Source organism: Podarcis filfolensis, assembly GCF_964270895.1.
Source record: "Podarcis filfolensis genome assembly, chromosome: 7".
NCBI classification, from domain to species: domain Eukaryota; kingdom Metazoa; phylum Chordata; class Lepidosauria; order Squamata; family Lacertidae; genus Podarcis; species Podarcis filfolensis.
In genome coordinates, this window is record NC_139603.1 from 6608981 (window position 1) to 6622062 (window position 13082).

Sequence of the window (13082 nt, forward strand, 5' to 3'; positions counted from 1 at the left end):
GCATTAAGATAATGTAATAGAATTTTAAAATTAAGTATGAAATAATTGCATAAATATAAAAAGTCCATAGTGCCGACTCAGATATATGACAAAAGCTTGCTTTAAGTAAATCCTGTTCATAGACAGTCCTATAAATAGCCCTGTACAATGGTATACATAGTATAAATATTATATCAATTTCATTGAAAACTGGCCATTTGTGTGATTCTTAGTGCCTTTTATAATTTCATAATGATTAATCGAAATGAGTAATTGAAGCAACCAAAACAAGAGGTTACCGGACAGCATGGATAACTGTAGGAAGGCTATAACTGTCCAGATCAGGTTGAAGTTAATGTGTCTGATTTCCCCCAGAGCTGATCTCTAGGTTTTTATTCGAAAATTGACTTAAGATCTATAGTAGCAGAATATAGTTTGATGTTTAGAATATTACATCGGACCTTTTTTCTTCACTCACTAATGATCGTGTGTACTAATATGCAAAGAAAAATAATCAAAATGAAATCATTTGGTTGCTAAGTACATTATAAATTGAGTATTATAAAATTTGCATTCTGCTTCATTTTGGTTTTTAGTATTGGTGTTCTGTGGTGTAGTTAGTAATAAAGCATTTATATACCTACCATTTAAGCCACATTTAAATACCTACCATTTAAGCTTCTCACCTGAAATTAAATTTTTATTATTATTTTGCTCACTATGACAGACAGCCAATGGAAACGTAGAAGCAAAAGTGGTGTGTTTCTATAGACGGAGGGACATCTCAAGCACATTAATTGTACTGGCTGACAAACATGCAAGTAAGCTTTCTATATTATTAACTTAAATGATAAACTGTTGACTTAGTTTTAAATAACATGCTAAAGGGAGCTGCTGGATGGAACACAGTGTTGTGCTCTTCCAATTGTTTTGTCTGCACAAATGTTTAAGCATGCCAGACAGAATGATTCCCCCCTCCCCACTCCTCATGTACCATCCTGGGGGTTCTCTCAGAGACTCTGAGATTACATCCACAAGCTCCCTTGGGTGCAGCTCATTAGGCCTTGGAGATTTGAATTCATTTAAAGTAGCTGGGTGTTCCCTTACCACCTCTATTCCTGTCTTGGGCTGCAGCTCCTTCCTTCCATCATTTATTCTGTTATCACCAGATGGGCATTGCTTTCCTTTTGGGGGAAGACAGAGGCAAAGTAGGTGTTGAGCAGTTATCTGTTACCCAATAGCATTTCTTCACCTTTTCCACTACTCCACTACAGAGGACCTGCTACTTCCTTGTTTTTCATCCTGCTTCAAACATAGCTGAAGAAACCTTTGTTTTTAACTTCTGTTGCAAGTCAGAGTTCATTCTGAGCTTTGTCCTGCCTGACATTCCCCCTGCAACTGTTGGCTACTTGCATATACTCCTCCTTTGTGATTTTTCCTTTCTTCCATTTCTTATAGATGCCATTCTTAACTCTCAGCTCATCTGTAAACTCCTTATGCAGCCGCACCAGTTTTCTAGATGCCTTCCACTTTTCTTTCTTGTTGGATTTTTTTGCCTTTTTGCCTTCAATATTTCACCTTTAATAAATCCCCATCCATCTTGGACTTCCTTCTCTTTGAGTATTTCCGACTATGGGATCTCACCCAGTAGTTCCTTAAGCTTTCTGAAATCGGCCTTAAAGTCTAGAGTGCATATCAAACTACCCTCAGCTTTCCCTTGGCTTTGTATCATGAGACCCAGGAGAACATGATCACTTTCTCCCAAGGCTTCCAGCACTTCCTCTTCATCAATCAGTTCTTCTCTGTTGATGAGGACCAGGTCCAAGATAGATGATCCCCTTGTTGCTTCTTCAACCCTCGGGAAATGAAATTGTCAGTGAGACAATGGAGGAATTTGTCAGACCCTACATTCTTGGCAGAGTTGAGTTCCAACAGATCATGGGGAAGTTGAAGTCTCCCATTACTAATATGTATCTCCTTTTTGAATGCTTGGTAATCTGCTCTAGGAAGACATCATCCAAACCTTCAGTCTGTCTTGGTGGTCTATAGCAGACACCTACAGTAATGTCACTGTTGTTTCTCTCTTCTGAAACGTTCACCATTATGCTCTCAGTCTGCCTTCCGTGCTCCAAGTCTTGGATCTCTTCACATCCTTTACATATAATGCTACTCCTCCCTTCCTGTTTGGTCTATTCCTTTTGATAGGTTATACCCATCTCAATTTCCATATTCCTGCTAAACTGACAGGACTTGCTTCTGAGTAAACTTGCATGGGGTTAGACTGTGCATGTATAGATCTGTTACAATGTCTACATGTCTGACAGCTTGGTGCCACAGCAGCTGCAATGAAGCTGTAGGCAACTATTATGCTTTCAATAAGTCCTAGAAAAAGTGGTGAAATAGGATTTCTGTTGAAAGTGGTTGGGCTCTAGGCCTTAGCAGCTGCTTGATTATGTCAACATCTGATGCTTCCTCTGGTGTAGTGAATGACATCAACCTTTTGGGCATGTCCTAGCCCAGTAACCATGAGACCAAGGTGGTTCACAAATTATGCAGTGAGTTCACTAATTCTGTTTTCTTTGCATCCCTAGCATGCACATGCAAATCATGACCTGAAGCAGGATATAACAGGGTTGCATCTTTAAAAAAAATAAAGTTGGCCATATAGCAGTGTTCTGTTACAAGAATGATCTGATGCTATGCTGGGTAGTTAAATTTAAATGTAAAAATTGCATCTGGCAGTGCATTGAAGTACTATTTCAACCATCTTCACAGATTAATGTTATTTCATCTTCAACTAGGAGAAATGGAAGAAGAGATGGAAAACCCAGAAAAGATTGATTTACCAGAGAAACAGAAACATCAACTGCGACACCGAGAACTGTTTCTCTCACGTCAATTGGAATCCTTACCAGCCACTCATATTAGGTGTGGACTGAATAATTAAGTAGAATTTTCGTGTAATGATTTTTAATAAACCTAAGAACTTATTTGTATTTTACGTAATGCAGGCATTCCAAATGCCCTTTTTTCTCATCTTATTTTTCTTCCTTTTTTTTAGAGGGAAATGCAGTGTTACACTCTTAAATGAAACAGAATCCCTTAAATCCTATCTGGAACGTGAGGTAGGCACACATATACGAAACTGAAAATATTCAGGTTGTTTTGCCACACTTGTTTAGAGCAGTTGTCCGATGTTTTTTCAAAGGTAAAGGACCCTTGACAGTTAAGCCCAGTTGCGAACGACTCTGGGGTTGCGGCGCTCATCTTGCTTTACTGGCCAAGGGAGCTGAAGGTTGTCCGCAAACAGTTTTCCCGGGTCATGTGGCCAGCATGACTAAGCCACTTCTGGCGAAACCAGAGCAGCGCATAGAAACGCCGTTTACCTTCCCGCCAGAGCGGTACCTATTGATCTACTTGAACTTTGATGTGCTTTCGAACTGCTAGGTTGGCAGGAGCTGGGACCAAGCAACAGGAGCTCACCCCGTCGCAGGGATTTGAACCGCCAACCTTCTGATCAGCAAGCCCTAGGCTCAGGACCAAATGGCATGATCCACCTTCCTCCTTGATTTCCTGGTTCGTAGCACTTTGCTGTGGCATCCAAACTGCACCAACTGTGGCGTGTGCAAATCATAGCTTGCCTCTAAACCAGAGTTAGAAACAATGGTTTGAAGGTGGCTTCTGCCTTTCTAAAAAAGCAAACCATAGTTTGTTCGATTCAGATGTAATGGCAAACCGTGGTTTGTTTCAAACCAGGAAGTTGTGGCGGAGCACAATGTGCAGTGGCTTCTGGGAGCACAATGACCAAGTCATGCTCTACAATAATGCTTTGAAGTGGGACAATATTATCACCATCTTGGGATCATACTATGAAGAAATACCACCTAAATTACAGGTGGGCATGGTTGGGACTAAAGTTCTCTATTTAGTGTATTTCACTTTTTTGTAAAATATACAATTCTAAGATACTATCGTCTTTTCTGAGGCTTTAGGAGCTGTGACGGGGCTTCTGTAAACGTTTAGACTCCCATGCAATTTGTTTCGGCATAACTTCTTAGTGCTGCATATGAAGGCAATTCTTTAAATAGTATATTTGGCAATTCATGAACATCTCTGGTATATTTGGTATATTCATGAGCATCTCTTAGAAATCAGTCTGCAAATGGAGTGATGTGGTCTCCTAGGTACGTTAACTTAAAGGTGAGGCTTCATGAGGGAGGAAGTTCTCTTAAGATGAAAAAGTGAGCAAGGTTGACGCCTTGTCTAGAAGTGAGAGGGATTTTTCCATAACACAAAGTGGAAATACGAAGTGATCAGAGGTAGGGGACACAGTGTAGAAGGGACAGAGTTAAGGAGCAAATGAGAGGTTGTCTGCAAAACTGAATAAGGATCTTTAGTGCCAAGTGCAAAACGAGTGCCAAAATGTCATGGCAAATCCTAACCTGAAGAAATGGAAAAGAACAAGCTGTTGATTAGGTGCCAAATAGAAGTGTGTGCCTATGTTGGCAAATGGAGCAGGTGTCGAAGTGTTTGTATCCTACTGCTTCTCCCCATAAATGAGAGTCAATTTAATTCATTGATGATAGTAGCTAGGCATGCCTGCCCAAGCATGCTTTGCACAACCACCCGTAGACTGAAGTTTGAGGAACCAAGTAATGGAGAAGCAAGCTCAGGGGAGCCAGCAGGACTGTGTAACCCCACAATATTCTGCAATTTTTCTGCCATTAAGTGCCAGCAATCTGTTACATTTCGCGTCGAGTAGAGCTCATCGTTTTTGGTCAAATGATTTTCTGGTGCCTAGCAAATCTAAACTCCTCCTGTCAACACTCTTATCTCATTCACCCATTGAGATTGCACAGCTATATCTAGCTGACTCCAAAATGGAACAGGTAGCATTTCTGAGAATGCTATCTTGGAGAGCCAGGATTGGAACATCCTGCCTAGCAACTTAAATTTTACTTTCACAATACACACCTGCATTTCCCAATGTATTTGGTGCACATTGCTGTCTCCTTCCTAAAATGATAATTTGTAAAAGGTAATTTTAATTTTTTTCATGAGTACATACTTTATATGCATTTGATTTCTCACCACCAGGTTTTCTGTTCCCATTTGATGGTGCAAAAATTGTTAGGAGTGGCTCTATACTCATGATTCAAGTTGTTGGGAATGCTATAATTTTTACTTCCCTTCCTGTCCCCAGGACTTCTTTTTTTATTCACTAGTATACGATCCACAGCAGAAGACTCTTCTAGCCGATAAAGGAGAAATCAGAGTTGGAAACAAATACCAGGCCGATGTAACAGACTTACTGAAAGAAGGTAATTTCATTTCTGATTTCTGCATGAATCCATAAAGAATTCATGTTGTGTTGTAGAAGGTTTTGGAAACTGTTGGGTTCTAAGGTTTTTGTTTGAGGAACTGCAGAATGCTTTCACAGCCTCTATATCCCATGATGTGTTACACTAACTAGTCCTTTCATGCTGTCCAAACGTACATAGGTTCTGTAATGGTAATTGATCTTGGTTTACCTCTGTTAAAATATTTTTATAGTGTTTTTCTAAAATGTTTCACAGCAGCTTCCAGCATTTTAAAATAATTCCAGAGTAAGAAACACAGACATTTAAAATTCAAATTCAACTTTACACTAAGCTTAAATCTGAAAAATTCAGAATAAATTATATGGAACACTTAAAAAAAAAAACACTTTTGGACTGGAGGACATTCAGTTAATAGGATGGCACTGCCCACTGGACAGGATATGCAGCTCTTCCCGGGGGCGGAGCCATCCCACCCTCCAGATCTTCCCTGCCTCTAGTCAGGTCAGTTGGGTCCTATGTTCTAGGCCAGGGGTTGGCAACCTGCGGCTCCGGAGCCGCATGTGGCTCTTTTACACCTTTGCTGCGGCTCTGGGGCGGATACTAGCGAGGGGAGGAGGCGCGTTGTGCGCCCCGACACTCCCCACTGTGGCGGGCGCTGTACTGGCTGTGACGTCGCATGGGGGCGGTGCGTGCGTTAGTCACGCACCGTCCCGACGTCACCTTCCCGCCCGCCCACCCGCCCGCTACATTGTAAGGGGCATGTACGCTGGTCACTGCATTGAAAGGGGGCATGTACGCTGGTCACTGTTTTGAAGGGGAGTGAAGAACACACACACACAAAAAGGTAACTTGTTAATTTAACGTTTATTTCTATGAGGAGGAGTAATTCTGAGGGGTCAAACAAAGAAATAATAAAAAAGTGACAAAAAAGTTATTTTTATAATGACGAGTTTTGCGGCTCCCAGTTTTTTTTTCTTCGGAAACGCGTCCAAGTGGCTCTTTTTGTCTTAAAGGTTGCAGACCCCTGTTCTAGGCAGAACTTAGCATTTGTTCACTCTTTGAAATGGTTTTTGTTTTATTTTTACCCTTTTCTGCCTTGCCTTAAATCCTCTTCTGTGTATGTCATTTATCTGCCTTGATCTAAATAAATAATAGTATAATACAGCCATACCTCGGGTTAAAGTTGCTTCGGGATAAGTATTTTCGGGTTGCGCGCTGCGGTGACCTGCAAGTAACGGAGTGCGTTACTTCCAGGTTTTGCTGCTCGCCCATGCGCAGATGGTCAAAATGACGTCACGCGCATGCACGGAAGCGGCAAATCGCGACACGCGCAGACGCAGGTTGCGTTTGCTTCTGGATGTGAACGGGGCTCTGGAACGGATCCCGTTCGCGTCCAGAGGTACCACTGTAATAATAATATCATCATTGTTAGGTTAAAGAAAGGTGTCCTTTCTTTAGCTTCCTTTTCCTGTAAGTCTGCAAATCTTGTGGCTTTCTTTCCTTTTCTTTTTCCTGGCACTTTTTACCAGCATGAGACTTTCTGGTGGCACCTAGCACCCGGGGCTCACAGGCAATGGAGCTATCACAGAGAGTTCGCTAACTCAGCCTTCCTGCCAGGAGGGTTCTTTTGACTTCTCCCCCCCTTGTGTTATTAGCCAGCAGTTTTTTTGTGAATGAGGGGAGGACATGACACATCACAGTCTTAAATTCATCTCTGCTGCACAAGAGAGGACGAGAGAGACAAATCAGTAACACTCCGGCATTCTCCCTCTCCGAGAACTTTACTATTCTGCAAAGTTCATTGCTCCAATAGCATGCTTGGCTTTGTTGTCGTTCTCCTTGTCAGGCTGGAGTGGGATCTCATTTAAGAGATCAGCAGGTGTGATCAGCTCTTTTTGTGTGTGTGGGAGCTGCCATGTTTTGTTCACTTTGAGCAGGAGATACCTAATGGTTCTGTATTTCCAAAGCTTTTGTATACATGTGAATTAAGTGGCTTCTTTGGGGAAATGGGGCTGGCATATGAAGTGCTGAATGGTTGGATGTGTACTTTTCACTCATGTTATTCTGCGGGAAGTAAACTCTTCTTGGCAATACTACAAAAGAGACAACCGTAGCATTTTTCACCATTGAATGTTAAATGTTTTCTGTAGTTTCCAAGATTTGTGGAAGGCAAGCTCCTCATCAGTACGCTATTTGTTTTGCCAGATTGCCTAGATAAACCCTTTTTTTTATTTGAATTTGTTTAGGTGAAGATGATGGCAGAGACCAATCAAAACTTGAAACAAAAGTTTGGGAAGCATTTAATCCACTAATAGACAAACAGATAGATCAGTTCCTTGTAGTAGCACGGTAAGGAGAAAAACATCACAATTTGCGTCTTAATCTGGTTATTCCCCCGCTTTCTGATTATACTGTTCCCCTAAACAAATGCTTGCTGTTTGTCAAACAAAATGTTTTGTTTGCCGTTGCATCATTATGGTAATTATAATCTTAATGTTTATATACCATTGTTTTGGGATTGAGTCATTCATTAGCAATGATTTGGTTTGCTAGTAAAGCAGATAATTCACTGATCTCTTCCACTGTGTCCCCAAATGTTCAGTAAGTTTGCACAAGGGCTGTCTGCATACTAAGGCCATGTCCTGATCGTTGATGATATAGTCAACATTAATAATGTCTTCATTGCAAGCTTTTTGGAAGTTGTTACTGAGTTTAAAATGTATGGCTTGTAGCACTTGCATGCATCAGATTGGGTGGTGCGGATACTGCCCACATGGAGGAATTAATATAGGTATAGTGGTAGGTAACAAACATTGCAAATGATACTTGACTGAAGGAAGCAAATTTTCATTCTTCAGCTTGCTGCTGTTCTAAAACCATTTGTGAATGGAAATCCTCACAATAGCAAATATTTGCTCTGACCTTTCCTGATTCCATTGATTTGAAAGACTGATAGTGGTTTTTCTGTATCCTTCATGCAAGTGTGAACATTCAGTTGGCAATAGTTTTCAGGTGTGTGGCATATGAAATAATTAGAAGGAAAGGAGATGGGAGCTGCAGTCAGGCCTGAGACAAGGAAGTAGCATATAGATGTAAAGCAAGATGTTTGGAGAACTGTCTTGAGGGCATTCATCTGATACAGCTCTCCTGTCCCTTGTTGTTGAGTTCTGTCATTGGCTTTATAGAGCATCGTCCTTGTATGGCATGAGATTGATATGTGCTTTGAAGAGCATGGGCATCATGAGCATCACAGAGTTCCTTGGAGGAAAACAAACAAATGTTAGCAAATGGTACTTGGACAGAAAAGTGTATTCATCAGTTGCTAGTACCTTTTTTGGATTCCCTGATGGCAATTGAACTTGCTCTAGGCATAGGCCTCTAGTAAGGTTTAAACATGCGATAGGTGCCTTATTCCACATTTAGGCACTGATTTTGTATATTCTCACTTCTTAAACTGTGATTTTCTTCAGGTTTCAAGCTCATGAAAATGAATTTCATCAACTTGAGGGAGAACTAAATGTGCATATGAGGTTACATGAGATAAATAAGCAGAGGTCCTCCTTTTTCCTCTGGTAGTGGTAAACAAAAAGGTCAAGGTGTACATCCTGTACAGAACTCATTGCCACAAGCAGTGAATGTCAGAGAAGTCATTTTGCCACTCCAGCAAGTAGTGTGTATAAGCCATCATACTGGAAGACAAGATGACGGTTTTGAATTAAAATTTTGGTCAATATTTCAATCCGCCACCCGGGTTAGAAACCAATGTTGTATGAACTAAGGTGATAGTCATACTGGATTCAAAGAATTTATGGTCACGTTACACAATTCTTCATTATTACATAACCAAAAGATGTGCAAAATTGCTACATCAGTTGTGTTCTGTTTTCAGATTACTTTGACATGAAAACCTCAGATGGAGCTGATAAAAGACTCACACTTAAGCAAATGTTTCGGTGGAGCTGCTGGCAGCATGGAGTCCAGCAAAGCAAGGAGGTAACGACTTGTAATCCACGAACCTACATCAAAACATAAATATGCCTGCTAGAAATGTGCAGGTAGGCAATCATTTAACACAGGACAGTTGCTGAATTTGGCACATTTCTGGCATTCCGATTCTCATGCTAGTTATTCATCCCTGATAAAGCACAGAGTATATTGACTTCACTTGTGCGTTCTTCTTCAAGTTATGGAAGCAGTATGAAAATCAATGGGAGATGCAGCAAGAGTTCTTTAGCCGCATTCCTTCTTGTTTTGCAGACATCATTTCTAAATGCAACAGCTTTGTTGCATTGATTCATTGTTCGATAGCATCAGAATTTCATTCTTTGCTTGGACTGAGAAGCCACACAATGAAGTTATCAAAATATGCCATGCATAGTGGTGCAATACTACTTTCAAAATATCGGTGTAATCTCTTCTGAAAAGAATAGAAGTTTGGAAGTGGCAGAGATCTGACCAATCTCACACAATACAATACAGGCAACACCCAATTTGTGCGGGGGTTGCGTTCCAGGTCATTGTGTGCAGTGGCAGAGACTTATAGGAAAGCATTGTTCAATGTCTGGATAAGATACAAAGATTTACTGGAAAATAAAACCCCAAGGTGGTTGTCACCAATGGAAGCGAAGGCTCAGAAAAAGCTCAATATGGAGGCCAAATGGCCGAAATATTGGGAAATATTGGAACAAGAAGGAGACAAATTGAAACTGCAGACTTTTGAGAAATTAAAAGATAAAGTGCGAGACTGGCTTCATTATTGTCAAATAAGAGAGGCCTATAATTTGGATTAAAAAAATGGCTTCCAGGTGGAAAAATCAAAATTGGAAACAGAACTGTTAGATCCCAAAACTAAGATATTTTCAAGAATGTATAACTTGCTGTTAAAATGGAATACGCAGGATGAAACGGTTAAATCTGCTATGATCAAATGGGCACAAGATATTGGTCACAACATTATGTTTGCTGACTGGGAACAGTTATGGACCACCGGTATGAAATTTACGGCATGTAATGCCTTAAGAGAGAATATTATGAAAATGATTTACAGGTGGTACATGACACCAGTCAAGCTTGCAAAAATATATCATTTGCCCGATAATAAATGTTGGAAATGTAAAGAAAATGAAGGTACATTCTTTCACCTTTGGTGGACGTGCCCAAAGATTAAGGCTTTCTGGGAGATGATATATAATGAAATGAAAAAGGTATTTAAATATACCTTCCTGAAGAAACCAGAGGCCTTTCTCCTGGGCATAGTCGGCCAATTGGTGCCAAAGAAGGATAGAACTTTCTTTATGTATGCAACAACAGCAGCAAGAATACTTATTGCAAAGTATTGGAAGACACAAGAGTTACCCACCCTGGAAGAGTGGCAGATGAAGGTGATGGAGTATATGGAATTGGCGGAAATGACTGGCAGAATCCGAGACCTGGGAGAAGAGTTGGTGGAAGAAGACTGGAAGAAATTTAAAGACTACCTTCAGAAACACTGTAAAATTAATGAATGTTAAAATGATGTTGGACTGAAAATAAGTGGCATTAGCAACAAAGTTAATAAGAATATGCAAAAATGAATTGATAAATGGATGAAAATATATAGTTATAATATGTTAAGATATAGAGTTAAGATAAACGAAAGAGGGTAAGGATTTGCTGATTTGATTATTTAAATGGGGATACAAAAAGGGGAGGTGTGAGGAGGCCAAGGAAACAAGCTAATGAGTTTAAAGTTACTAAAAACGGATTTGTTTTTTAATTCTTTTTTATCTTTTTTTTGTATTTTGTATTTTTATTCTTCTTTTTTCTCTTTTATGTATTTTTCCATGTCTTCTTTTTTGTATCTTTTTCTTTCTATGTGACTTTTTTCTATTTTGTAAACTTATGTTTTTGTAAAATCTCAATAAATATCTTTTTTTTTAAAAAAAAGAGACTTACAACCCACCCCATTCTGGTCCCGCCCCCTTTTCCTGCCACTTCTGGGTTTGCGGTGATGCGCATGTGCACGGTTGCGCATGCTTTGAACGCGCGCAAAACGGTTGTTGCCTGTACAATGCCGGATTAGTCATTATGGCACTGCTGTTGTCTGAGGCAGTTGTTTCATATCATACAATGACTGTCCAAGTGGGCTTCCAGCTGGATGACTGTGAGAGTGTTAGTTTTGAGCTCATTTGATATTTCTTTTTTTAAAAAATGTTGCGGTTGACTCAGCAGTACTAACAGCTGGGTATTGAGCATATTTGCCTTATCTTCTTTTTCATTAACACAAAAGGGTTTTATTTTGTTGGGAGCTGTCCAGAGGGGCATATAAATAACAGACATTAATTCATTAATTAAAATTAATTTCTATTAACTGCAAGATACAAGTTTCTGGCTGGGAGTCCATAGTCGTGCAGAGTCTTTTGGAGTTTTAAGTTGTGAAAACCAATATAGCACCCGGATATTCATCATCTCAATAACTTTTCTGGCTTACCCTGTGGATGAGCTAAGCGCCTAGATTTTGAATAAAATAGGTAAGGGTCGACCCTCTCTCCCACCCTAAAGTAAGAGGACATTGAAGGACAGAGCGGAAGAGCCTGAGGCTATGAGCCAAGCAGTTCAGAGAAGCCCTCTGTGTGTATAACCTGGAGTCGCAGGTCTTACTATACAAGGGTACAAGAAACAGGGAGCACCACTTGTATCTGAAAATGTTTCACATGTTAGACAATGAAGACAAAATAAAATTGCAAGCTTCTTCCCCTGAGGGATGAAGTAGCTGGCAATGAACGTACACCTCAATCTTTAGCCGCCAGTCTTGTCTATATTGACTACAGGGGTGCAGCGCAAGAGGCTAATTGGGGATAATGTGTCATTAATCTGGCCATGGAGATGGCTTTGGCTGAAAACGCACCAGCTACTGGTAGGATGCAAGCAGTGGAGCGAAGGGAGCTATTAGATGATCTCATGTTAAAACAGGTGAATGAGCTGGCAAAGTGCCATACTCAAGAGAATGAGACTTCCCTACCTAGAGTGGAGCAGAGGGAGGAGAAAGACATTAACTTACTAATTCAATGGACCAAGTATATCACAAAGGAAGAGGAAGTATAAGAATGTATTCAATATACTGGATGAAAATTCTAGAAGAGTGTCAAAAGCCTGTAAGGAAGTGTGGCACCAAAAAAAGGAATAAAGTCTCTATATATGATCAACATACCTCTGTCTCTCCTCCAGCAAAAGTAGATAAGGAAACGGAAATGCAAGATCCCTGGTTTGGTGTTTGAAAAGGGCATAGAATTGAGAACTATCTCAACCGCTGTCACAGCCGTCAAGTCTACAATATTACTCTGATTGGGATTTACAGCTAATATGTCAAAATAGGGCTTTTGTATCTACCCAAAACAAAGTGGGCTGCTCTCCCAGAGTGAACAGAATCTTGTCTAATCGATATATCACAACCAGCAATCACTGGCTTATATATGACTATCCAAGTGGTGGTGTTTTGCTTGCACAACTTTCCTATTTCTCACAGTTTGGAAGATTAGTAGCAGAAGAATTGTATTTATTTGGTGCTTAAACAGTGGTTGCCATGAAGCGTTTGCTTTTCAAGGGATGTCTAACACCTTCATCTTTCAAGTACATTGTTCAGACTGTACACACTTTCAGTGTAAAATAGCCCCGTTAGCTCACGTCTTCTTGCACAATCTCCACATGCAGATAAAAACATACAACTTCTACTTGTTCCTCCTGCCTGGTTTAGGATGATAATGTGCCTCTCATTCTTCCCTATCAGCTGGTATTGCACTGAAT

At 40.3% G+C, this 13082-nt stretch overlaps 2 protein-coding genes across 8 annotated transcripts in view; one reads left to right on the top strand and one right to left on the bottom strand.

The window, feature by feature from the left end:
* Nucleotides 1-13082, top strand: part of MTA1 (metastasis associated 1) — a 61561-nt gene that overhangs the window by 14829 nt on the left and 33650 nt on the right. For 4 of the 5 annotated variants that reach the window (XR_014550955.1, XM_083624667.1, XM_083624666.1 and 1 more), the window contains exons 3-7: nucleotides 707-800; nucleotides 2781-2907; nucleotides 3041-3104; nucleotides 5183-5300; nucleotides 7547-7649. Coding sequence is in view for 4 of the 5 variants with exons in the window: in XM_083624667.1 (XP_083480793.1) it covers nucleotides 707-800; nucleotides 2781-2907; nucleotides 3041-3104; nucleotides 5183-5300; nucleotides 7547-7649 (506 nt within the window). In the remaining variant the exon portion in view is untranslated. Of the gene's footprint in view, nucleotides 1-706; nucleotides 801-2754; nucleotides 2908-3040; nucleotides 3105-5182; nucleotides 5301-7546; nucleotides 7650-13082 lie in introns of those variants that run through there. The other variant, XM_083624665.1, reaches the window with a different exon arrangement.
* The window catches only part of DGKH (diacylglycerol kinase eta), a 764231-nt gene that overhangs the window by 2906 nt on the left and 748243 nt on the right, over nucleotides 1-13082 (bottom strand). The window lies entirely within an intron of this gene.